Here is a 24316-nt window from a genome sequence, read left to right as displayed (position 1 = left end):
TGTCTACTCTATGGGATTATTTAATGATCAGCATTTCTGAGGTAAAGAGCTAGAAGGCAGAAAGTAAAGACTTGTCTGTGCTCAGAGGAGAAGTTAGATGAAGAGGATGGAAAAGGGGAGTGAAGAAGTAGTCTGAAGAGAAAATTCATGATCAATGCCTAGTAATAAAGCAGATATGGGACTTCTGGGTGCTGGGGAATCATTGCAGGCAAAAGAATCTGAGCTAGGCTTTGGAAATGAAGCAAATCTGCCCTGCTGCAGTTAGCTGGGTTGTGCTTGGACTTTGCCTTTTGTAAATAGATACTCCAATTTTTGTGAAGAGCTGGAGATGGAGAGGAAGATGGTGCAAACTGCAGCAAAACCCATGACATCAGTAACCCTGAATAAATACAATGCGATAATGAGAATATTCTAATAAAGGTGGCTCAGGGGCTTCCAGAAAGGCAAGCTCCACCAAAATATGGCTGTTTTCACACCTCTCCTCGTCTGTGGGGTGTGCACGTTGCTTTCATCAGTTGCACTCTACGTTTTACAAGTTTTTAAACGAGTGGCTTTAAATTTGCCTCCTGGTCCGTTTCCTCTTCCCATCCTTGGCAACCTGCACTTGCTGGACATCAGAAGGCAGGACAAGTCACTCATGAAGGTAAGAACAAGAGGCCTTTATTTCTGGAGTGTCGAATGTCAGCGTGTACCTACTTAAAATTCTCCTCTGGTGACAGCTCTGAGTTGAGTTTTGGTGCCAAATGAGTTTTTGAAAACCTGTGATGCTTAAAAAGTTTCAGAATGATCAAGAGAACTGTTGAATCCCAGCTCTGCAGAAGGTGTTGTTAAATATGAGCGGTGCTTACATGAGAACTACTCACACATTGAAAACTGTGAGTATCTTCACCAGATCAGGCTGATGGACATAAATTCTGGCATCTTCCTTGTGTTGTGAAACACTTGAAAATATTTCAGTGTCTACGTAGCCAAATTGAAAGATGGATGCTCAAGTGTGGTTGCCAAAATAGCTTGTGTTTCGTATTCATGTTGCCAGTTTTTTTCATGAGAATGGGAATTAATCTAGCACAGACCAAAGGAGAAATGTAGGAAAAGTCATTTGAAACAGGAACAGGCTGTGGAGTCTCCTTCTCTGGGGACATTCAAAACCCACCTGGATGAGTTCCTGTGTGACCTACTCTAGGTGGTCCTGCTCTGGCAGGGGGGTTGGACTGGATGATCTTTCAAGGTCCCTTCAAATCCTTAAGATTCTGTGATTTTGTGTGAATGACTTGGACTTGTGCAAGATGAGGTTCTCTGCAAGAGTCACAGTTGCCACACATCTGTCTTCCAGGAAAAAAAAATGGGGGGGGTGGGGGAATTTCAGTGTGTTTAGTCTCTCAGAGCCAAAATGTGGTTCAGCAGACATTCCCCACATCAGGACTTGGGGTGTGAATATCCTGCACCTTACACCAAGCCTTTTAACATCAGGTTGCCAGCAGTCCTTTGTGCTGCTGAGCATTATGCAGGGAAGAGGAGTTGGCTTTCCCTGTCTCATTTCCACCATGGTGCCATGCAAGGGGCCTCCAAGGTGCCTGGGCAGATGCATCTTCATCTTACACCAGCCAGCTCACAGTGGACTCAACACACAGAGCCTGGGAAGTGGGAAACACTCTGGACTGTGATTCTTGTTTCTGACAAGACCAAAAATCCTTCTGCAGAGGAGGATAGGGGAGAAGGGATTTTGAGGTGATGCATAGCCATACTGGGAGGAATAAGCAAAGCAGAGGCTGGAAAGGAGAGGGACTGAGGACGCAGACCCTGTGTCTCCACTGTGTCTGCTCTGCCCTGACTGCAAAGGGCAGAGGATGGTGGGAGGGACCTCAGGGCCACAGCTTCGGTGGGATGAGGTTTTACGTTTGGCTTGTGAAACTGCAGTCGTGACCTGAAAGCTGACTGGCCAGAAGACTTTGGGGTATTACCAAACAAAGTTCCTGGAGTAGAAAATCCTCCCTGAAAGGAGAATCCCTACAGGATTTCTCCATGAAAGTTGCACAGTATGTGATGCAGCAACAAAAACATTATTTTGAACAAATAATTGAAAGGAGTGTCCTGTGAACGATTTTTTTGCATGAATTCAGCAGGTCTGGTTATTTTGCTGAAGCACTGATCAGACTCTGCCTGGGCTACCTGTTTGCAATGATAGAGCAGGAAGGGTTGTTATGTTTTTGAGCCTTCTCTGGTTTACGTGCCAGAACTGGCCTCCTTTTATGGGACGCCAGGCTTGATCTCACAATAGCTTTATGTAGTTTGAACTCCGTTGCTCTCAGTCAAGTCTTAATTCCTTCTAAGGTCTGGCAGGACCATGTTTGTGAGCCTCCAGAGAGCTCCTGCTACTCGATATCTCAGATCTCACTATAAAGTCCTGCTGTGCATTGGCTTGAAATCTATAGTTCAGCAGAAATAAAAAGGAGAGCATGGCATTGTAATAATTTCCTAAGGCACATTGAAAGAGCAATGGTTTCTTATGCCCTCATATGTCCATCCTTGGTGAATCATTATATTCTTCTTTGCATTAATCACAACAAAGCTTTTATTTAACTCTTTGTAATAAACAAGGACACCTCTGCTCTTTCATCCTCCTGCAGTGGACGATATGATTCCAGCCCACCTGGGCAGCAGTTGCTCCATAGCTGTCTGACAGATCTTGGTTATGCTTTTACGTGTTGTTGGTCTTGTTACCTTCTGCCTCTTTTAACCCACTGTGCCAAATTGAGCCCAGCCAGCTCAGAAAACAGTGGTTTTATGGAAGATGTTGAGTTAAACAAGTGTTTATATGCTTTGACTCCTTTTTCATTTAAGTGGTTCAGGGCTTTATCTCTGGTATCCTTCCAGCCCTTCAGACCACAGGAGTGAGGAAGGCAACTCATCCATGCCAGCAGGACACACTGCTCCCCCACTGATGACCTCCATGCTCTGATTTTTTCTCCTTCTAGATTTCAGAGAAATATGGCCCAGTGTTCACGGTCCATCTGGGGTTTCAGAAGGTGGTGGTGCTGACTGGCTACGAGGCAGTGAAGGATGCCCTTCTGAACACTGCGGATGTGTTTATGGACAGACCAGCTATACTCATATTCTGTCACATCCAGCATGGAAATGGTACTGGCAGGTGGAAAGGATAAGGATGTGCTTGCTGTGCCATTCCCCAATACGTTCTTTCAATTACAGCAACTTTTAAGGGTCTTGAGCTGCATCCTTATTATTGAGGACTACATTTTGTGTGGCTTGGGGACACGTATTTTCTTAAGAAAAATACTTCTGGGCATCTTCTTATTGTGTTCTCTTTTTTTTTTTTTTCCTTTTAGTGGCACTTGGGTCACATTTCAAGGTTTTTTTTCTTTTCAACACAGAGGGAAGGAAATTATTTTTCACAACATGAAGTCTGAGGTCCTTATGCAATCCCTTTTCTACAGTTACTGGGAGTTCAGACAAAGTGTGGATCATGCATGACTCATGATAAAGACTGCAAGAACTGGCAAAAGTGCAATAGCACTGGCTGTTTGTACCTCAAACAATTACTTCTGTAAACACATTTTTGGCATGTTTCTGAATTGCATGTTAAAAAGAAATACATTGCCCAAGACTGGACATTGAAAAACAATGAAGGGGCTGAAAGGAAAAGATCTGATGACCTAATATGTATATAATGCATACAGCGTCTGGGGTTGTTTTTCATCATGTTTTCAAGAGAGGCCCCGTGTGAGGAAGGGTACACTACACTGCTTTCACAACCACCATATGAAGACATAGGCTCTGTTCAGCCCTGGAAGCCCTTCTGGGAAGGGAAGACTTCTGAATTGTACTCAAACACCTCTGCACCACCTGAGCTGAGCTCTTTATTTGGCCAATGGGTTAGCCAGCTGGGAGGTATTCCCCCAGCCTCCCTGCCACCCCTCCTTGTCCCCCTGTGAGGTACACAGTTCATCCTCTAAGCCACAAGTTGTTCAGTGAAATCATTTGTCCTGTTCATGATAGGGACAGAGCAGTGCCATCTGCTCCTAGCCTTGCTCTCTGAAACAGCTGGGTCATGTTCCTATGGAAAAACAAGTCAGCCTGAGACAAATACCATGCATAGAACCTTTACTATCTGTGGCTGTAAAGAGACAAAGCTATAAACAAGCCAAATTCAAGCTTTGGTGTGCACAGCACCCAAATTGAAAACACTGCTTCCTGCCCTTTTGAGCCCACCTGGCACGGTGCTTTCCAAAACCAGCTCCCCACAGAGCCCCTCAGTCCACTTCATAGAATCATAGAATCTTTTCAATTGGAAAAGACCTTTAATATTGTCAAGTCTAACCATTAAACTAACACTGGTATGGCCACCATTAACCCATGTCCCTCAGCACCTCAGCTACACAGCTTTGCAATATCTCCAGGGATGGGGACTCCACCACGTCCCTGGGCAGCCTGGGACAGTGCCTGACAAGTGAGGCTTGCTAGTCACACTATTTCTGATACAAGCCAGGATGCCATTGGCCTTCTTGTCCACCTGGGCACACTGCTGGCTCATGTTCAGCCACTATCAATCAACACCCCCAGGTCCTTTTCAGCCAGACAGCTTTCCAGCCATACATCCCCAGGCCTGCAGGATTGACTGATGTTGTTCTGGCCCAAGTGCAGGAGCCAGCACTTGGCCTTGTTGAACCTCATACAATTGGCCTTGTACAATTGGTCTATCACTCCAGCCTGTCCAGGTTCCTCTGAAGAGCCTTCCTGCCCTCAAGCAGATCTACACACCCGCTCAGTTTGGAATCATCAGCAAATTTACTGAGGGTGCACTTGATCCCCTCATCCAGATCACTGATAAAGGTGTTAAACAAAACAGGCCCCAACTAAGTCCGTTTCCAAGCAGGATCCTCCAGGTTGCAAGATACCTGAGGGAACCCTGTGCTGCCTCAGCAAACAGGGCACACAATCATTGCCTCTGTAGGTGTGTTCTTTTCTTCTTGAGAGCTCTGGAGGACAATGCGACGGTTCACCATAGCCACCATGCGGGAGCTCGGCATGGGGAAGCATCATGGGGAGGAAAGCATGCTTGAGGAGCTTCACTTTCTTGTTGAGTTGATCAAATCCTTCAAAGGTGAGCTGGAGATCGCATTGGGTATTTCATGCTACTTTACAGAGCTGCTGTGAAGACCTCTGGGTTGCTCTAGGAGTTGACCAATACAGTTGTAATTTTATTCATTTCTAGGTGAATCTTTCCAGTTATGATTTTTTAATATGGCTCCCACCAACATCACCTTTGCTATTCTCTTTGGGAGAAGGCTTGATTATGAAGACCCAACATTTCTCACTCTGTTAAGACTCATAGATGAAGTTATGCACCTTCTTGGCTCTCCGTTCCTGCATGTAAGTTACAGTCTGTGCTGAGATGCTCTAGTACCTCATAAGAATTGGGAGGTCAACCCAATTTACTATTGCTGAATGGTTTCAGAGAATCTTTAGGTTACTGAAACACAAGATTCATGGAATCATAGAGTAGTTTGGGTTGGAAAGGGTATTTAAAGATTATCTAATCCACCTCCCGTGCTATTGGCAGGGATGAGATTCTGTTTTCAGCTTTTCCCCCTTCATTAAATCATCCTGTGAAGGAGGTCAAGCATCATTTGATGGCACTTGGTTGAGATGCTGATGTGACCAGAAAATATGAGAGCTGAGACTTTCGGCATGGTGGGACTTCAAGTGGGCAGCATCCATGAGCGTCAGTGGAAATCTACAGAAGTGCTATAGAAGCTTCCCTTTGTGTTATTATTTTTAGTCACATTATTTAGCAAACTTCACAGTTTAAGGAAATTATAGTCTCCCATGAGGAAACAGACTCTAATATAGGACTGGCGTCTAGGCAACTTTTTTGTTTTGATGTTTCACAGTAATTGCAGGAAAATGTTCCTGGAGTGTATTTCAAAAGCGTTCATAGCACTTTTGGCAAAGAGATCAGATCCTGCTTACCTGGTTTTTTAAGTTTTTTTTTTTTGGTCAGTGTTTTTCCAGCAGTATCCAGAATAAAACACAAAAAGCCAGCACGTTCTACTCCCTTGTATGTTCAGTCCTAACAAGCCTCAGTGGGAAAAGACGGGAGGGAATCAAGACCTTCTTGCAAGGCATGGCCAGAGTTACTTTCTTTGAAAACACACTACTGATAAAACTACTAAAACACTGACTTTATTTGTAAATGTACAAAGAAAAATACCCAGGCTCATTCCAGTTATTTTCTGCTGGATGCTGTGTGAACAACCCAGAAGTAACCTCATATCTTAGAGTCATTGCTCATGTATTTCGGGGTTATTGGGTTTTGGTCTCTTGCTACTGTTTGAGAAACTAGTGAAGTTACAGAGTAGTAGTACAAAGTACAGAGCTGCAGACATTGCATGCAGACTTCTAATACCTCCTGTTGTGACATTAAGTCAATACCTGCTCAATGGAGCTGCATAAAAAGAGTGTTCCAACTAAGAGGCTCTCATCTGAGCCAAGAGCTCTTGTTAAACTTAATCCTCCATCACGAGGACTAGAGTGTTAGTTACTTAAGGTAATACTGAAACAGTCATCCAAAAAGCTGTTAAAAAAAAAAAGATATGCTGATGAATTTATTACTTGAGTGGGAACTATTTACAATAGTACAACATCCTTTTTCTTTTAACTTCTGTGGCAAGTTTTGTTTTGCAGAAAACAGCAAAAATTATAACCAGTTAGGAAGAGCGAGGGCTCTCTGAATCTATTTCTGCAACCAGTTTATTTATAACATTGAGAAATGGTGTAAATAACCCCCCTGCACATAAAATGCAACTGTTTATCGTGCTGTGAAATTTAACGATGCCGAGAACTGAGTGTAATTGATTTATAATTCATGTGAGAGTTAAAAATGATGATCTAACAACTTCAAGGCATAAGTAGTTTGGCTTGCTAAACATTTGGAGTTTTCTTTGTGTAACGGGTAATGCTTTATCTTTTTGCTTTATAACCTCTTTAAAAATGTAATTTCATTGTTTCACAAGTTTACTATCACTTTCCCTTAATTGTATTTTTTAACTTCGTGTTTATAGGCTCTGTCTAGACAAGTCTGATAGGCTCATTCATTTCTGTAGAGAATTTGTAGTAAGAAGAGACAGTTTTAAACATTACAATTTTTTAGTTACCAAAAAAAGAGAGACTCCAAACACATGTCAGTTTGTTCCTCACATAAATTATTTCTGCATTATGATACTTGAGTTTTACAGGGTAATGGGAGAAATTTTTTTTCTGTGATTATTTTTTTCTTTTTTTCCTTTTAGTTATTTAATTTCTACCCCTTCCTTGGATTTCTCCTCAAACCCCACAAGATGATACTGCAAAAAGTAGAAGAGGTGTGTGTGATCTTAAAGAAGTGCATCGAGGAAAGCAAAGAAAGCATTCATGAAAACTTCCTGACAAGCTACATTGATGCTCTGATGTTCAAACAAGAGGTATTTTAACACTATGGTGATTCCTAGTGCAGTGTCTTGTCTAGGGATGCTCTGTGCTGCTTGTCTAATGAACATACTCTGCTATGGTTTATGTGCAAATTTTTAAATCCTCCTATTTTAATAAGTTAAATAGTACATACTGAAGGAAAAACAAGAAATAATTAACAAGGCTGTATCACATGAATGTCTAAAACTCATCCTCAGACATCAGCTGCAGTCCATTCCTGGGGAGAGAGGGAATGCCATTCTTCCAACATGCTCCAGGCAGATGCATCCCTCACTACGAGTATGGGAAGAGCAACAGATTCCCAGGTGCAGAGATGCAAAAGTTCCTATTGCATTTGTGCAAACACACCACCAGCTCCTATGTAGTGGATGCCTGACAACCCTCTCGGTGAAAAATTTCTTCCTAATGTCCAATCTAAACCTGGCACAGCTTGAGCTCATTTCTTCTTGTCCCATCGTTCATTACTGGAGAGAACAGATTGACTGTCACCTCACTACAACCTCCTTTCAGGCAGTTTTAGAGAGTGATCATGTCTCCTCTCAGCCTTCTCTTCTCCAGGTTAAACATCCAAAGTATGAAAACATTTCTGCTGAAAACTGAAGCATTTCTGTACTGAAATGTCAATGTGGTGCATCTTGGCACTTGTAACTCACATGCATCACACTGTAATGTCTCTGAAGACTGGGTTACCCATCCTAGTTATCTCTTTCTATGCTAAGAGCAGTGGGGTTTTTTTCTTTATATTTCTCTAAAGGAGCAAATGAAAAGAAATACACTTTTTAATGATGCACATATATTGGCTTCTGCACTTGACCTTCTCATGGCTGGCACTGAGACAACATCCACCACGCTGCAATGGGCCATCCTGCTGCTGCTCAAGTACCCTGAGATCCAAAGTAAGACACCTCTGTGGTTTTGCTTTTCTTAGATAATGTACTGAGGTACTCTGCAGTGACTTCCTAAGTGATGCCCACCTGTAAAAGCTTCAGAGCTCCTCTCTTTTGGATGCCAGAGCACCCAAAATCAAGTCATCTGGAACCTCTCCACCATTGTATGCTGCTTCTCAGGACCAAAGGATGTGAGGGGCTGTTCTGTGCCTGCTCGCAGGGGCTGCAAACCTCCTGTCCTGGGGTAGTCCAACCAACAGTCAGCATGAGCAAGGATTTGCAAGTGGTTTACCACTGAGGGAAACTCACTTTACGACTTTCCTATGCCCTGCAGAAAAGGTGCATGCAGAGATTGAGCGAGTTCTTGGACCTGGATGCTTGCCTACTTTGGGGGCCGGAAAAAGATGCCATTCAGCAATGCAGTGATCCACGAGGTGCAAAGATTTGCCACTCTCCTGCCACACATTCCACAGTGCACCTCAGCTGACACCCACTTTAAAGGCTACTTCATCCCCAAGGTACTTACTGCTCTGCAGATGAAGAGGGGAGCTGCCAGTGACCCACAGGGCAAAATGTCAGGAGTGGAGGAGCTTGAAGCACAGGACTTTTGGTGGGGAAGAGACAGTTCCCTAATCCCCCCTCTCCTCTACACCCAGACCAATGACAGTGTGACTTCAGGTTTATGCACGCAACTTCCCATTTCCCATAACTCGGTCTCTGTAATCTGGAGTCTGTTCCTTATTCTTTTCACTCTCCATTGCCATTCATTCTCTATAGAGTACTTCTGCCTCTGGAATATGACAGCATAGTAATTCTGCCTGCTTGAGGCAAGCAGAGAGCAGCTGGACAGGAAGGAAGCCTGGCCTACATCTTTCTTCTACTTCAAAACTCAGGAACAACCAACAACCATTGTTGTTTAATGACAGATTAGTAAGTAATTCCAGTGAATTCAGTATCCACACAAACTGAGGGTCATTTGGTTACGTGCAAGCCCAGAAATTAGTTCTTCAGGGACAGAAGTTTGTTTGCAGACACAGATCAAAGAGTGAAATGGGCATAGCTAGAAGTCTACTGTATCCATACAAGCTAAAGCAGAGTGTGGTTGTGCTGCAGGGAACAACAGTGATTCCTCTGCTCACCTCCATCCTGCTGGTTAAAACACAATGGGAGACGCCAGAGGAGCTCAACCCCAACCATTTCCTTGATGCAGAAGGGAACTTTATAAGGAAGGAGGCATTCCTGCCCTTCTCCACAGGTAACCAAAGAGTTTGATACTGCACAGGGCACTCAGTTTCCAGTGCCCCCCTAGAAGATACTAGCTAAGTATCAGGATCTGAGCCTCTGTTGGGAACTGCACAGACACCAGTGGTGGGGATGGTTTATAAGTATGTTCCCCAGCTTTTGATGACTTGCAAACAGCTCCTCAGCCCACACTGGGAGGCACACTGGATCCTGGTATTTAACGACACCACTGGCACCTACAGAAGACTCACCTTCAAGCAAGAGTTCAACCTTCCCTCTGCACTGGGAAAACTGGTTTCTAGGGTGTCCCAGGTCAATTCCTTGCAGGCTCAGAGTAAAACAGTTCTGTTCAAATGTCTGTAGGAGACCAATGATGGTGGCTGCTGAGTATCATCACACACTGTTTTGCATTTCTGAGGGCTGTACTGCCTCTCACACTACTGCTGCCATGTTGGGCTGAGACACCACTTACCCAATCATTCCACCAACAGACGCACTTTTGGCATCGCAAGGCGCAGAAACTGCATTGGAGAGAGTCTTGCCACGATGGAGCTCTTCATCTTCTTCACAGGCTTGATGCAGAAGTTACTTTCAAACCTCCACCTGGAGTCAAAGAATCTGAACTGGACATGACTGCAGAGGCTGGATTCACCATGAGATCCCATCCACAATGTGTCTGTGCTGTGCTACGTCCATAAGCCCAAGGCTCTGAGCTGGGAAAAATTCACATCGTTGTTTTGTGCAGAGCCTAGCAGATGCACAAAGGAGAAACCAGATCCCTGTGCAGTAGACACAAGTAGTGTCTTCCTTCTTAAAGCCTTGTTGGTACTAGTCAGATGCTTAAAATATCTATTGAACGAATGTTTGTGTAAGAAGTAGAGAAAGGTTGGTGGGTATGGTTACCTGGAAAATTCCAGCCAAGATATGACTGGAAATGACAGGACAGCCACCATTTCACATATTAAATACACAACATAAGAAAGTTATTCTAGTTCTGAGCTTCTGAGAGAAGATGTTTCTCAAGAGTGGGTCATTTCTTCACTTGGAGAGCAGTGTTAGATACATATGTTTGTCACCATCTAATCTCTGTTCTTTTCCCATTCCCTACTGCACATGGGGTAAATTATTCCCAGATAACTGCGCTTTCTATGTCTGATGGATGTGCTTCCAAGGCTTTCCAGACTTCTGGTTTTGAATCCCAGATGCTAAAAGTTGTTTTTTGTCTGTTGAAGGCTGGGTTGGATGAGGCTTTGAGCAACCTATTCTAGTGGAAATAGATAACTTTTAAGGTCCCTTTCCATCTAAACCGTTTTATGATTCCACTTGCTCTGAGAGACCTTAGCAGAGTTCTTTGGGAGTCTTTGTCCCTGTGTGGGCACAGGCTCTGCTACACCTGCACTGTTGTGGGACTTCACAGCTCTCCCCAGACAAGTGAAGACACTCTGCTCACAACATTTTTACAAAGGTAGCTCAGATACATCAGCACAACTTCCTTTCAGAGCATGGTGTGTGAACAAGCAAGCATGCAAACATTGCAAAGATGCTTCTAAAATGCTCTTCCCTTAAGTAGCACAAAAGCTAGGCAGATCCAGGCAATGACAGAAAACTTGTCCATCTGTCCTTTCCTTACTTCTCCTAGCTTTCTGTGAGATTCGTCTGGCTCCTATCTTTTCCTGACACTCCCATGTCTTCTCCTCCTCTGAGATGACTAGAGATGGAGCCTCATTATATCCCCTCATCAGTGATGGCAACAGGACTCATTTACAGCTGCTGACTTCTTCCTTGGACTGAAATGCCGAGCAAAGGAGCTGGTGGGACAGCTAGGGGAGGTGGGTTGAGCCATTGTCCCACAAAGCATTTGAGCTGGTTAACCCCTGGGAGAGATCCTATTCATCCCGGAGGCGTGGCTGGCAGGGTGCGTTGCCCCCGTGAGGACCGGAGGGCTGGGCTGCCTGCGACTCTGAGGGATCCTGGTGCCATCTCGTGGCAAAAGAAAATAGCAATTGTATTTTGCACAGCGCTTATTGCTCTGGCCAGTTACCAGAGGGGATGCTGCAATCCTTGCACCTGAGCAACGTCCCTGAGTGCAGAAGCCCCTGGTCTCAGCGTTACAGCAGAAGGAGAGGCACGCTGGGCTATGGGACACGAACCATAGACACGGTGTGAGTTGGATTTGTTCAGTTCTTACTTAAAACATCAAGCTGTCTGTCCTGCTCCAAGATGTTTGTGTGTGACCTGATGCAGGGGAACCCACTTTAGCTGGGGGTTGGACTGGATGATCTCTTCCCACCCCCACCATTCTATGATTCTGTGTTCCTGAACTATCTTTTCAGTTCCTATGAATTTTGGAGAGATTAGAGCAGGAATGGTCCTGGCCTCTCTGATGCCAAAGGCAAAAGTCATATTTTAAAAATTTCAGCAAGGCCAAGAGCTCATTGAGCTGACACCTGACTTGCTCCTCGGTTACTTTACCTGCCTCTCACTGCCTTCCCCATCCTGCTGCAATCATTCCTCAAGAGTGACATTGCCAACAAGTGATGCTTTCTGAGAGCAAGAGACAAGAGGCTCAGGGTCCAAGGTACTAAGCAGAGGGACAGCACCAGCATCAGTGAAGCTATGGTGGCAACCTTTCATTCATTTCAGGCAAGAGTTGAAGACATACAAGTGAAAAAACAAGACTATCCCAGGACTGCCTAGTTGCCTACAGCTGAGCACAAAGGGAAAGCTTTTTTCCCTGGAGAAGCCACTCTGCAGGTACAGGTGTCCCGTTGACCTGTTTTTTTGCCAGGATGAAAGTATGCAGAACCTCTGACCCATGAGATTGAAGTAAAGTTATAATATTTGTTGTTATTCTGGGCCCATGGCATTTGCATTTCTATGTAATACAAAGCTGGGTGGAAGGCATATGAAATGTAATCAAGAAATGTCATTAGAACTTTATTGGATTCCAATGAAGGAGGAAACAAATGATATGACAAAGCACATGATAAGAAAATGCATATGAAGAAGTGGCAATTCACAGGCAGATAAATGCATGAAAAATTGCTTGAGCTCTACGTCAGCTGGCATGAGACTGTGGAATATAATGGCAGATAAGACTGCTATGGACAAGGACAACAGCCAGACAAAGCTACAGAGGAAAGGAAAACAACCAAAGCCAGGTCTAGTCTAATCCCCGATCTCAGTTCTCCTTGTGTGTGTGTGTGTGCAACACAAGCACTGTGAAATTAAACACCATTTGCAGGGAAATTACATGACTGGTTCCAGTGGCCAGACCACCCCAAATACCAGACTGACTCCTAGTGTTGACTATGAACTTTAACCTGGACATCTGTAGAGAGGAACAGGATCAGGAAAGACAGAAATGCTTAAAACTGGAAGTGGATCTAGTTTATTTTGCTGTATCAATATCCTTTTATAATCAGTTGCTGGTACAGATCTCATTTAGCCTTATGATTTACACTGCAAACTTAAAATGTAGATCTCTTTTCATTCAGACTGTGAAGCCATGCTGAACTTGGTGCTAGCAGCGCTTGATTGTCTTAACAGACTTGTAGGCTCTGGGGCATCTTTCAGGACACTGTTCCAAGGCAGAAGTAATTTTGCCCTCAAATCACATGAATCTATCTGTTTTTTCTCTCTCAGTGTTTGCCTTGGCTGCTTTACTGAGTAGGATTTAGCTGGAAGCTATGGATAATTAGTGAGCTTGGAAAAGTTCAGGAGGTGCCTATGCATGGTTCAAGTGTGTGGCTCCCAGAAATCAATGGATCTCCTTACTGCTTGGGCACAGGAGCCTGGGTGTCACATGTACAACTCATGGGCTGCATCCCCTTCACCAGATCACCTTCTTGGTCCCTCCATTGGCTCCATGCACAGTCTGTCTTGAGAAGTGTATGTTTGTCAACCAGCATCACGGTTTCTCATTGATCATATGCACCTCCTCGCAGCACGGGAGCAACGAGGGAGTCAGCAACCCGTGGGGCACATATAGCAGTGGAGGGCAGTGGAGTCAGAGTGGATGGAGACAGTGGGAAGAGGGATGTGAGAAAGGGTGACGTAGCAGGATGGGGTGATGGTCTTGGCATAGCTAGGTTGGGTGTAAGCAGCTTCCCCACAGGTTGGGTTGCTCTTCAGCAGGGCTGTGCTTATTCACGCAGGACAGCACAGGTTGCCTGGGGCTGAGGCCTTAATGTGAAAGTCGTTTGGGGGACTGTAAGGTCCAAGTCAGACTCTGAGACTCCTGGCTGGGGTTGAAAAGTAAAAGTCTGAAGCAACCCTACAAAGAAGACAAACAGCTCCATCTTGGCAAGGCTCTCTCCAATGCAGTTCCTTCGCCCTGTAGATGAAAGTGGTGTATTTACTTGAAGGAAAGACCAAACTAGAACATTTGCCCCAGATACATTAGCAACTGAGCTGTTTTAGTGGAAGCAGGAGTCAAACCCTGAAATGTACCAGAGCATTTTAGAATAGAGGAGCCCATGTTGCTAAAGATAGCTGTCCCAGTCACACTGCACAGTGTGCCTGCCTGATCTCTTGTCACACAGCTACCTGCAGCAACAGGTCACAGTCGTGTTACAGGGTTATTATGCACTTATGATGCATCCTCTCCTTGTCTCTTCCAACCTTCCCAGCATTTTTAACCCTTTCTCTTTGAAAAGCAGCCTGATAGAAAAATGTCACTTCCTCCCAAAGCTGAGCAGTCTGAAACTCACTTTTCCTGTGGAATTTATCCTAACATCCCACTTTTCTAAAAGACTGTATTTCTTCTTTCCTGCCCCCTCTTTGTGCTAGATTCCCAGCCCTTGCATGATGGTCCCCGTACAGCTGAAGCACTTAATGGACAGTGAGGACTGGCTTCTTAACATGCAGAGTCACTGCTGAGGGTCTGTGTTTGGAGCACTTTGCCTTCAAGTCATCCTTTCAGGGGAATGGCTGGAAAGTATAAGGTTATGCGAGGAGATCTGTAGGATTCTGGAGGAAATATCCCTTTGGGCATTGGGGGCTCTCTAGTTACCTGTGGAGAAGGGCAAGAAAGCCCCTTTCTTTACAAAATTCCCTTCAGCATCAAGGAAGTGGTTGGGGTTGAACTGATGTGGTGTCTCCCACTGCGTCTTATCCAGCAGCACTGAGGTAAGTGATGGGATTACAATTATACCCTGGAACAAAAGATAGCAAAAGTGCTCTGGTTTTGTTCATTTTGTGACACAGACTTCAGTGTCCCATGAGATTTGCTTCACCTGGGGTAGGTGAAGATACTGAGGATTTTATCCCACAAGCCAGTAGAGAGATTTTCCCATCAGTGCCAAGGCTTGAAACCAAACCCCACATAGTGCTGTGAAAACCTCAGACAGAGAGTCAGATCCTGTAAATTCCCCAGCAGATAATTCACTGTGCAGAAGGCATCGAGGAGGTAAATCAGGGTCACTCATGGACTGAGGAAGTCCCAAGCATGAGAGGAACTGAATCAAGTCCTACATTACCAATCTCTCTGGACCTGCCATAGCTGAATAGATTCAACTATAAAACAATACTCTTACAATACCAGTCTCTTAGACTTAATGTAGAAACTCTTCTGGGAGTGGTTTTGGACACCTACTTAGGGCTTCTGTCCTACATTCCCAATAAAGAAATGGGTCTTCAGTGGCCCTCTCAAAACTGGAGAGGGTGGTGTGTTCCTGGGATGGAGCAGTTACCTACCTTGGGAAGGAAGTAGCCCCTGAAGTGGGTGTCAACAGCAGTGCACCGAGGAACATGTGGCAGGAGGGTGATAAACCTCTGCACCTCGTGTAGCACCGCGTTTGTAAACGGCATGTTCTTCCGATCCTCGTACGTAGCCCAGCTTCCAGCTTTGACGGTTCTCCCAATCTCCTCCTGCACCTTCTCTGGAAGGAACAAGCAAAAGGGATGTATCCCAGCAAGGAAGCCAACTCCCTCCTCAGATTTGATTTTGGGAAAAGCATATTATTCCAGAGTCTGGTGGTAAAGGATTCTTAAAACACTAGCCTGGGTTTCCCTGCTCTAGGCAGGTGGATGGGTTTGTTTCCCTAGAGTCCTGCTTTCATTTCCTCTCATCCTCCCTCCTAGCAAAGCAAAGAATTATTTTGTTGTGACTTTATTCAGCAGTTAACTACATCAGGGGTTTGTAACAATAAAGAGACAGCATTCAGCTTTTAAGAGAAAAGAGCAGCTATGGTTATGAGGCCAGGCATCTCCCCTCCTCGTATCAGCCATGCCACAGGTGGATCATAGGAGAAAGGAGCTCACTCTGAATCTCTGGGTATTTCATCATCAGCAGGATGGCCCACTGGAGCGTTGTGGCTATGGTCTCTGTTCCTGCCATGACCAGGTCGAGTAAGGATGCTATTAAGTTGTCATCATGGAAGAGGCTGTCTTTCTTGTTTTTCTCCTTGAAAAATAGAAGTGGAAAGAAAGCTCTTAAAACCATCAGTCTCAGTACTCAGCAAGCTTGGGAAATATTGCATAGCCTATGAAACTATTGACTGCAATCTTGTGTTTGTGAACTGAGTGATAAAATAGACCTGATCTTGAATGCACAGCATTCTCTAAAGATGGGAGCACCAAAGATGGAAGGTTTAGGACTGTAGTGACCTTTCCTCCACATAGCTGGGTGGAATATGTAGTGCCTAAGGCTGGCCCAGGTCCAGTTGGAAAGAAGAAAAAACTCAGAGCACAAATATTTTGTGTTGAGTTAAATCAACTACCAAGTCTCTACTAAAGTAGGATGCAGGGCAAGGCTCGGACTTGTACTGGTGATTTATTAGTCAAGTACTTTATCATTCACCTTGGAGTAACAGTATCAATAATTTATTGATTTGTTGTAAAAAGAAAGGCAGGGTCAGCTTTCATGTGAATTTGTGCATTTTCTAGTAGAAACAGGGAGTCAATCTGACATTATTAGTGCTGCTGTTTAAGGAGTAGATGGAGACAGGGGCTTTCATATCCTGATTTTGATAGAAAAATCCTTTCAGTAAATGATACCACCTGTAACAGACTGGCATCTAATTTCAATACCACTAGAATTACACTAAATGACTGAAAACCAAGACTCAGAAAATCCCAAGGAGATGTTGCAAACAGTCAACACAGCTAAGCAGTCAAATACCTCTTGCTGCTTGAATAACAGTGCATCAACGTAGCTCCTCACGCTGTTCTCATTGATGTCCTCCCTGCTTGCCTTCATGTATTGCCTTAAGATGACACGCACGTCTTCTATTTTCCCAAGCATGATTTTGTGGGTTTTGAAAAGAAATCCAAGGAATGGGTAGAAATTGAAATACTAATGAGGAATTAAAAAAGAAAAACATTAAGTCTGCAGAAATAGCAAAATGCTGAAACAGCTTCTTCCCAGGGTATGGCATTTCCATTGAGTTCTTTTTCTTTTAGCAGTAGTATCTTAGCATCCTAGGAACTTCCCAGGAAGTTTTTCATAAAGGAAGGCTTTGCAACTTTTGAGCCTTTAATTAGCAGTACCTCATTTCAAGCATTTATGCTCTTCTATGGGAACAGATCCTCTACAAGTAAAAGCTTGGTCAGCCTCTCAACAGAGCCGGGGCTTCAGTGTCCAGACCATCAGCCAGTTTAGATCAGTGTGAAACTAGTTAGTTTTTCTCAGCATAATCTATCAAGGGCTGGATGTGATAGCTTGAAGATAAGCAAAGTTTTTCTGGCACTCTCCAAGGAAGCATTTTTAATGGTTTCTGAAGTTTCATTCAACTGGACATCAACGCTGAATGAGTCTTTTCAGAAAATGCAGCAAAGGCAAAGAAAGCTTAAATGAAGGGTGCAGTTATGTTGAAAAAGAAAAAATTGTGGAGCTAAAATAACCATAGTTCAGTTCTCATTTTAGTTCTACCCAGATGTGCAGGATGGTTGAAAAGGGAGAGTAGCAAAAGGGAATGTGGCAGCACATTTGTATGGCCAAGGTGGTACACAGAGAACTGCCACGTTTTAGGTGTAATGGCTGTTTCTGAACATTTGAAAAACACTGAACTAAATCTTGTGGTTCCCATGGCTCACAAATGTAATAGCCCAGTGTAAAACAAATGTTAATCTGTGAGGGAAGTGACTTACATTCAAATATGGAGATCCCAGAAGAATCATAACTTCATCTATGAGTCTTAAGAGAGTGACAAATGTTGGGTCCTTATAGTCAAACCTGTCCCCAAAGAGCATGACAAAGGTGACGTTGATTGGAGCACAGTTGAAGGATGTCAGACTAAAAGGTTCCCCTGCAACAGGAGGAAGATGGCAATGTGAGAGGCTGCAGCAGCAGCGGTGCACATGATCAGCATCTGCAACAGTGGAGCACCTCGACGGTCTGCTGCTCACCTTTGAAGGATTTGATCCTCTCAGTAAGGAAGTGAAGCTCCTCAAAAATCCTGCCTTCTATCATTTTTTTCCCCATGCCGAGGTTGCGCATGCTGGACACGGTGAACCTCCGAGTTGTCCTCCACAGCTCCCCAACAGAGAAGAACAAACCTGGAGAGGCCATGAGACATCGCCGCTGGGCTCATGCGCGGAGGAGCCCCACCGCACAAGACAAAGCAGGGGGCTGGATGAAGAAGGATCTCCACAAGTCTCTCTGATGCTCAGTTGCCCGTGGATTTAGGGACTAAGATTCATCCATTTGTGAGCCCCATCCCTAAATCCTCTTAGCTCCCTTCTCCCAGTCTCACAGAGCCTGTGGCTTGGGGAAAACAAGCTCCCACCCAACCCACTTTGCCCCAGCCCTCTCCTCAGTGCAAGATAAGCAGGTATGGCTTTCAGACCAGAATGGGTTGGCTGTAGAGCTGGGGAGAGATGTTGGTTTAAGTCAGTCATGCAACCTTTCTGACCCTGTTTGGTTGCAAGTCTAAGGCCTCAAGCAATAACCTTGTGGCTTTGAAGCTTCTCTGTTCGTCCTATTCTAGTCATAAAGATGTTTTATCTCTGTGGGATGGGATAACTCAGACTCCAAACTCTGTTGAGTGCTGAACTGTTTTATTGAGATTCCCAGCAACACCGTGTTTTCACCACTGACAAAAATACTATAATTTTGTGGAGATTTCTGAGCTCTTGCCTTGATAATCACTAACATCACCAAGCAGGGATGGGTATTTGATCCTGTCAGAGTGTTGGAAAGAGTGGGAGAAAAAATTGTGCCAATAATCTAAAGACTGTCTCAGATGGTGTCAATCTAAAAGCTGGATTCCAGCACTTCACTTCTTCATCTTGACTGCAAGGTTTTTAAATGTGTTTGCTTTTTCTGGAATAAACAGAGTTTTAAAGCAGTGAAGCTTTAATTGGAAAGCAAAAATTCTTTAAAAATTGCAAACCAAATTTCTAAGTGTTTTAATTTTTTTCTTTAATTCCAATTTAATTTGGATCATTCCTTTTCTGTAAACAGCTTCAGAGCCAACAAATTGGCATTTTCTGAAGAAAAAATGTTTTCATGGGAGAATTTGTGACCATTGTTACTTAACAATCCCTGTGAATTACAGCTCTGACTCACCACTAAGTGGCTCAGACCTGGGCTAAGCAGGTAAGTGCACAACTAACAGTCTCCCATGGGGATGTTGTGCATGCAAATTAGCTCTGAAAAATGCTTTTCTCCTCATCATTTTTTTTTCTTTATGTAGTGATAAAGAAATCTATTGATATTATGGCTGGGTAACTTAATTCCTAATTGTAATCCCAACTTCAGCCTGTGACCAGCATATAAAGCTGCCTTTTGGATGCACAAAGCTGAAGCCTCAGCTGAAGCAGAGGATGGAAAAACAAGGCCAAAAGTCCTCTGAAATCCTGAGGGATGGCAAATTGCCTTGGAAAAATGATGGGCCTGTTTGTGGGAGTGAATTTCCAGCCTCAGCCTATTGCTTCTGCCTGAATTTGTTTCATGTTGATCCACCCAAGAGCCTTTGTGGAGGGACAAGGTGTGAGGGACTGATGGTGTCCAAAATTGTGACACCTGGAAGTGGGAAAAAGGAAAAAAACCCTAGAGCCAAACCAGTTAGTCCAAAGTCCCCTGAAACTGTGGGGAAAATTTGTAAATATGGTGAAATTAACCCCAGAATTACCATCGTGCTTTTAAATACCCCACTCCTCACCCTCCAATGTTTAGGATATGGATTGGCCACAAGTACATTACCAATAATGATGGAAAGCCAGGAGCCATTGCACTGCCAGTGAGGAAAGCCAAATGTTTTCTGCTGGCTTGGCTTCAGAAGGGTCCGAGGGGGATGTTTAAAAGCCGTGCTCTGGGCACGCACAGTTAGGCTGGCGCTAAGCGACGCTGTCGTCCCTCCCACCCACCCCCGCTCATTGCTCTAGTACCGTTTCCGTTCTGAATTTGGTCAAATATTGGGATGGATGGTCTGTCTACAAACTCCTCTGTGTAGTTCACAAGCGCCTCCCGCACAACTTCGTACCCGGTCAGGACCACAACTTTCTGGAACCCAAAGTGGAGGGTGAAGATAGGGCCGTATTTTTCCGCAAGCTGAAAAAGAGGCGAGCTGTGATGGTCAGGAAGGGAGAGAGGAAGGGAAAGAGGGAGATTGCTTGGGGCAAGTGCCCCTTGCTTTCTGAAGGGACATATTGTGAGTCAGCATCCTACTGGGAACAGATGCTCAGTCACTACCTGCAGAACAGCATGTGTGAGCCGGAGCTCATCACAGTCAAAGATGAGGCATTTTGTATGGGTGCCTGGCCAGCATCCACATGGATTTTAGGCTTATTGCCACAAAGGAACCCCTACCCCCATCAGTATGTTACTGATCTGGTTTTGTCATTAAGGAGGAAGTAAATGAAAAACCAAAAAAAACCACATAAAGACCAGACCTCAAAGGGCAACACAAATTGGCAAGGCAGAGAAAGATGAGAACAGAGAATATATTTCAGTGCAAATAATGATGCTGTTGCACAGGAAAGCTTTGGTATGATGCTCCTTTTGTACAAAAGCACTCCTGCATCCCTGCTACTAGACCAGAGGAGCAGTTTGCCCCATTCTGGATGTTTAGTTTGCTCTGGATGACCACAAATGGCAAATCCCTGCCCTTCTACTGGGACCTGGCTTTTGTAACTATAGCTTAACTGGCCACAGCACGGAAATTCACAGCAGGAACAGAAGGCTGTACATGCTTGTACAGAAAGTGATGCTCGTTTTACACTGAGAAGTCTCTGGGTGTATCTTTGCCATAACACAGAGGCTCTTCCACTGCCACACACCTCAGGACAAATTCTCCACAGCTGCCTGCCACAACTGTGCCTTGCTGTGTGGTTTTCAAGCTCCTGCCTACCTCTGCCTACCTTCGCTGTGGCTGCATCTTGCTCCCTGGAAGCTTAAAAATAGCGCTCAGGGACAGCTGATAGGAGTTTGGCCTAAGCCGATACCAGGTGTACATGTGCAGCTTCAGCCCACTCCAGGTCCACTGGCAGCTTTGGCAGGGGAGGAGGACAGCCCATCAGGGTGCCCAGCAAACAAATGCTTCAGCCTGTTGCTCAGTCAACATTTTTTGCTCTCCGTGGGGTGAGATGGAGGGATAACCCCACTGGAGTAACCCTAAAGTCAAGGCAAACATAGGCAATACCAAATATAGCCTAGCAGGTGATGAAAGCATGCGGAGGTAATTCCAAACTGCCGTTAGAGACTGCAGCAACGTCTGCCCAGCCCCGCTGGGTAAACTGACCCCAGCCCTGACATTACCCACAGCAGCAGCAGCAGGCGCTGAGAGCCTCACCCCGTGGCAGTGCTCACCCCACACCTGCCAGCCTGTGCCGGCGGCAGTGCTAACGGGAGCCACGACGGCACCCAGGCACGATCTGCCGCACTCTGGCTGCTCCCGCTCTCCCGACCTGGTGCAGGGCAATCCCCGAGGGCACTGTCTGCTGAGGCGAGGGGGGAGCACCCAGCAGCCCGACACAACCACCCCAGCCTCTGCCAGCCTTGTCTTGCACCAAAGAACAGTTTGCCATTCTAAGTGGGGTAAGTTGCCTTAATTACAGGTTAAGACAATTGCTTACAGGCTATTCATTCTAGTTCCTTAGCGTAACTTTTCCACCTCTGCCTTCCCCCTATTCTCTAGATTCTCATACGTATCCAATTCATCAAGAGAGAAGATGCTACAGGGCATCTGGATCTGGCCCTCTCCAAAGCACTTCTGGGGTCAATGCATCGTGTGATTCCCCACACCAGTTCTCCAAGGAGGAGAGGAGGGAAGCAATTTCGCTTCACGTTAGTCACATCCTAGTGCTTGAAAAGATTTCTGGGTGCCCAATCTGTCAAATTAATATTTCAAATCCCACAAGCATTATATACTTCATATACATCTTCACAATTACAGGAAGAAATCCCGTTTTACCCAGAGGTCTTTTTTAATGGTTGATGGCTCATAAATGACATTGCATCGGCACACACACACTAGTTAGAAGAAGCCCCAGAAAAATACTATAAAGCAATTTTCACACCTTTTCACTCCTTTACAATTTAGTTTGAATTTAAAAAGACAAAAAGTTTTCACAGATATACCCCAGACAGATTTAAAATCTATAAGGATCTGGGTTGGGGAGTTTTTGTCCTACCTTCATTAGTGATTTATCTTGCCTTCTAAGATCCATCAAGTGCAGGTTACCAATGATCGGAAGAGGAGTTGGACCAGGAGGAAATTTAAAAGCTGGTTTTTTATAGCCAGTTGAAAAATAAAGTACAGCTAATAATATTGCTGCACACAGCAGACAAATTAATGTAGGATCAGAGATAAATGAAATGAAAAAAGACATTTTTTTTTTTAGTAATAATCTGGGTTTTGGGGGTTAGAAGCAATAAAAATGCAGTGGCACTGTTCAGTTTCTGCCAGCTGGCGTTCTGTTTGCTCTCTGCGATTGCTACAAGCACTCGATTCTTATTAAGGTTTGTAGAGTACCTAAATAAATACTGCATACTCCACCCTCTTTAAACACCTCAGAGAATGTGGTCTAAGCAGTTTGCAAAGCCTGTCCAGAAGTAAAGAGAGTTTCAAATTACAAACTCATGCATGTGTGTGCAAGAACATATACATGGGAAAAGGTGCTTGGCATTCCTCTATAACCTCCTCCTCTCCCTGAGACCTCGAGGTCCTTTATTAGCAGTACTATGACCCTCCAAACACTCTGCTGGGAGGGGGAAATAAAAAGGTTTCTTCAGATCCCAGTAGAAACCTCCAGATTTGGATTTGGGTAGAGTTTGAGAACTTCGTGTTACCAGAGAGAAAAATAGTATTGTTATGGGAGACTTGAGTTTTCTTGATGTCAAGTGGAGATCAAAGGTTGTTAATAGTGGTAAAGCCCATGTATCCCTGGGGGTTGTAGCCCATAAACTCCCTCATAAAGTCAGCTCTGAACTGCCCGGAAGGGATGTGATTTCAGACTTTGTGTCTGAAGCAGAGGACATGTAATGGCTAGCTGTGGAAAATTAGCTTGGATCAAGTGCTCATGAGTGGATTCCTGAGTGGAATAGAAAGACAAAATCAGATTTGAAACTTCTCGGAGGATTCTTCATTTTGCAAGAGCAGCTTCTAAGAAATATAGGGAGGAAGTTGAAGTTAATGAAGATGGATGACCCTGCAGGCTTCAGAAGGGGAATGAGACAGGAGAATTATTTTAAGTCAAAGATACTAAAAACCTGGAGCTTGTGTCCCTCGTAAAGATTTAAATCTCATACAGAAAAGTTTGAGATCTACCTGTTTGAATAGTGGTTTTTCAGGAGGATATTGGGGATGAAGAGCGTTTCAGGGAAGAAAGAACTGTCTTACATGATCACAAAGCACAAGGCAAAGGTAACCTATATCCAAAGGTTAGATCACTTAAAGACCATTATTCAGCAAATATGGCTCATGAGCCTTGCAATTGTGAAGAAGGTAGGGAAGGAAGTCTGAAGTGGGGCATTGCTGGGGTCAGCATGGCCCTAGAGCCAACGGCTGCTTGGTGGCATGCTGGAGCTGCCTGCTTGGCTGGAGATGTCACAGCTCAACAGTTGCCCAGGAGCAGAAACAGCAAAGGGTGTTGCAACATCTCTGGGATTTTTTTTTTATTATTAGTTTCCAAGAAGTGTGTTGGAGGCAACAGTTTCCCCCAAAGCATGCCCAGGATGACTCAGCCCCGCCTGCTCAAATGAGTGAAGAGGCAGAGGGGCTGTAAAGACAGGCAAGAAGGAACAGGGCTGGCACAGGATGCAGAATGTGGGCATTGTGATGAGAACTTGTGATGGCACATGCTCTGTGCCCCGTGCAAAAGGTTTGTTCCCGCAGGGCTTTGTTTGACCGGCAGCACCCTGCAGTGCAAAAGCTACAGCCGCTCTCCCAGTATCTCCTCCCTGCCCTGGGAGCTGCTGAAATCATACAAAGGCCTTTCAGAAAGAGACTTAAATCATCTCTGAAAAGCTGGGGGGCAGGCAGGGGGAGCGTATTGGATTTTTTCAAACCGGGCTCTGAGTGCAATGCATTAAAATGACAAAGGTAAGTAAAGCTCTTGCGATGACCAGAAATTCCTGTCTCAGTAATGTGTCTGGTACGTGTTTCACTCCGGAACCACGCTGCTACGTGCTCCCCTGCCTGAGCACACAGAGCCCAGCACTGAGCACCTGCCAGGCACTGACACCCCTCCGGGTGCATTCCTGGGGCAGCCCGGCCCCGCATGCTGCTGGCAGACCGGTTGTCCTCGCGCCCTCCTGT

General features: G+C 44.8%; 2 protein-coding genes across 2 annotated transcripts; one reads left to right on the top strand and one right to left on the bottom strand.

The window, feature by feature from the left end:
• Nucleotides 1-460: 460 nt before the first annotated feature.
• LOC104560601 (cytochrome P450 2W1-like) lies at nt 461-10312 on the top strand. Its single transcript, XM_061992046.1, is given in 11 exon segments — nt 461-643; nt 2976-3138; nt 4970-5119; nt 5231-5388; nt 7308-7478; nt 8240-8381; nt 8707-8748; nt 8751-8890; nt 9486-9627; nt 10126-10194; nt 10197-10312. Coding segments are annotated over 11 exon segments (1476 nt in total).
• Nucleotides 10313-13759: 3447 nt separating this feature from the next.
• On the bottom strand, nt 13760-22388 carry LOC104560582 (cytochrome P450 2W1). The gene is made up of 9 exons (XM_010205983.2): nt 22191-22388; nt 19947-20109; nt 17964-18113; nt 17706-17863; nt 16738-16911; nt 15879-16020; nt 15312-15496; nt 14629-14770; nt 13760-13950 (listed from the first exon to the last, which is right to left on the bottom strand). Exons 1-9 carry the CDS (start codon nt 22386-22388, stop codon nt 13760-13762), a joined length of 1503 nt encoding a protein of 500 aa, XP_010204285.2.
• Between the last annotated feature and the right edge of the window lie 1928 nt (nt 22389-24316).

This window comes from Colius striatus, chromosome 3 (assembly GCF_028858725.1).
Source record: "Colius striatus isolate bColStr4 chromosome 3, bColStr4.1.hap1, whole genome shotgun sequence".
Taxonomy (NCBI): domain Eukaryota; kingdom Metazoa; phylum Chordata; class Aves; order Coliiformes; family Coliidae; genus Colius; species Colius striatus.
This window is presented reverse-complemented; position numbering and strand designations above follow the sequence as displayed.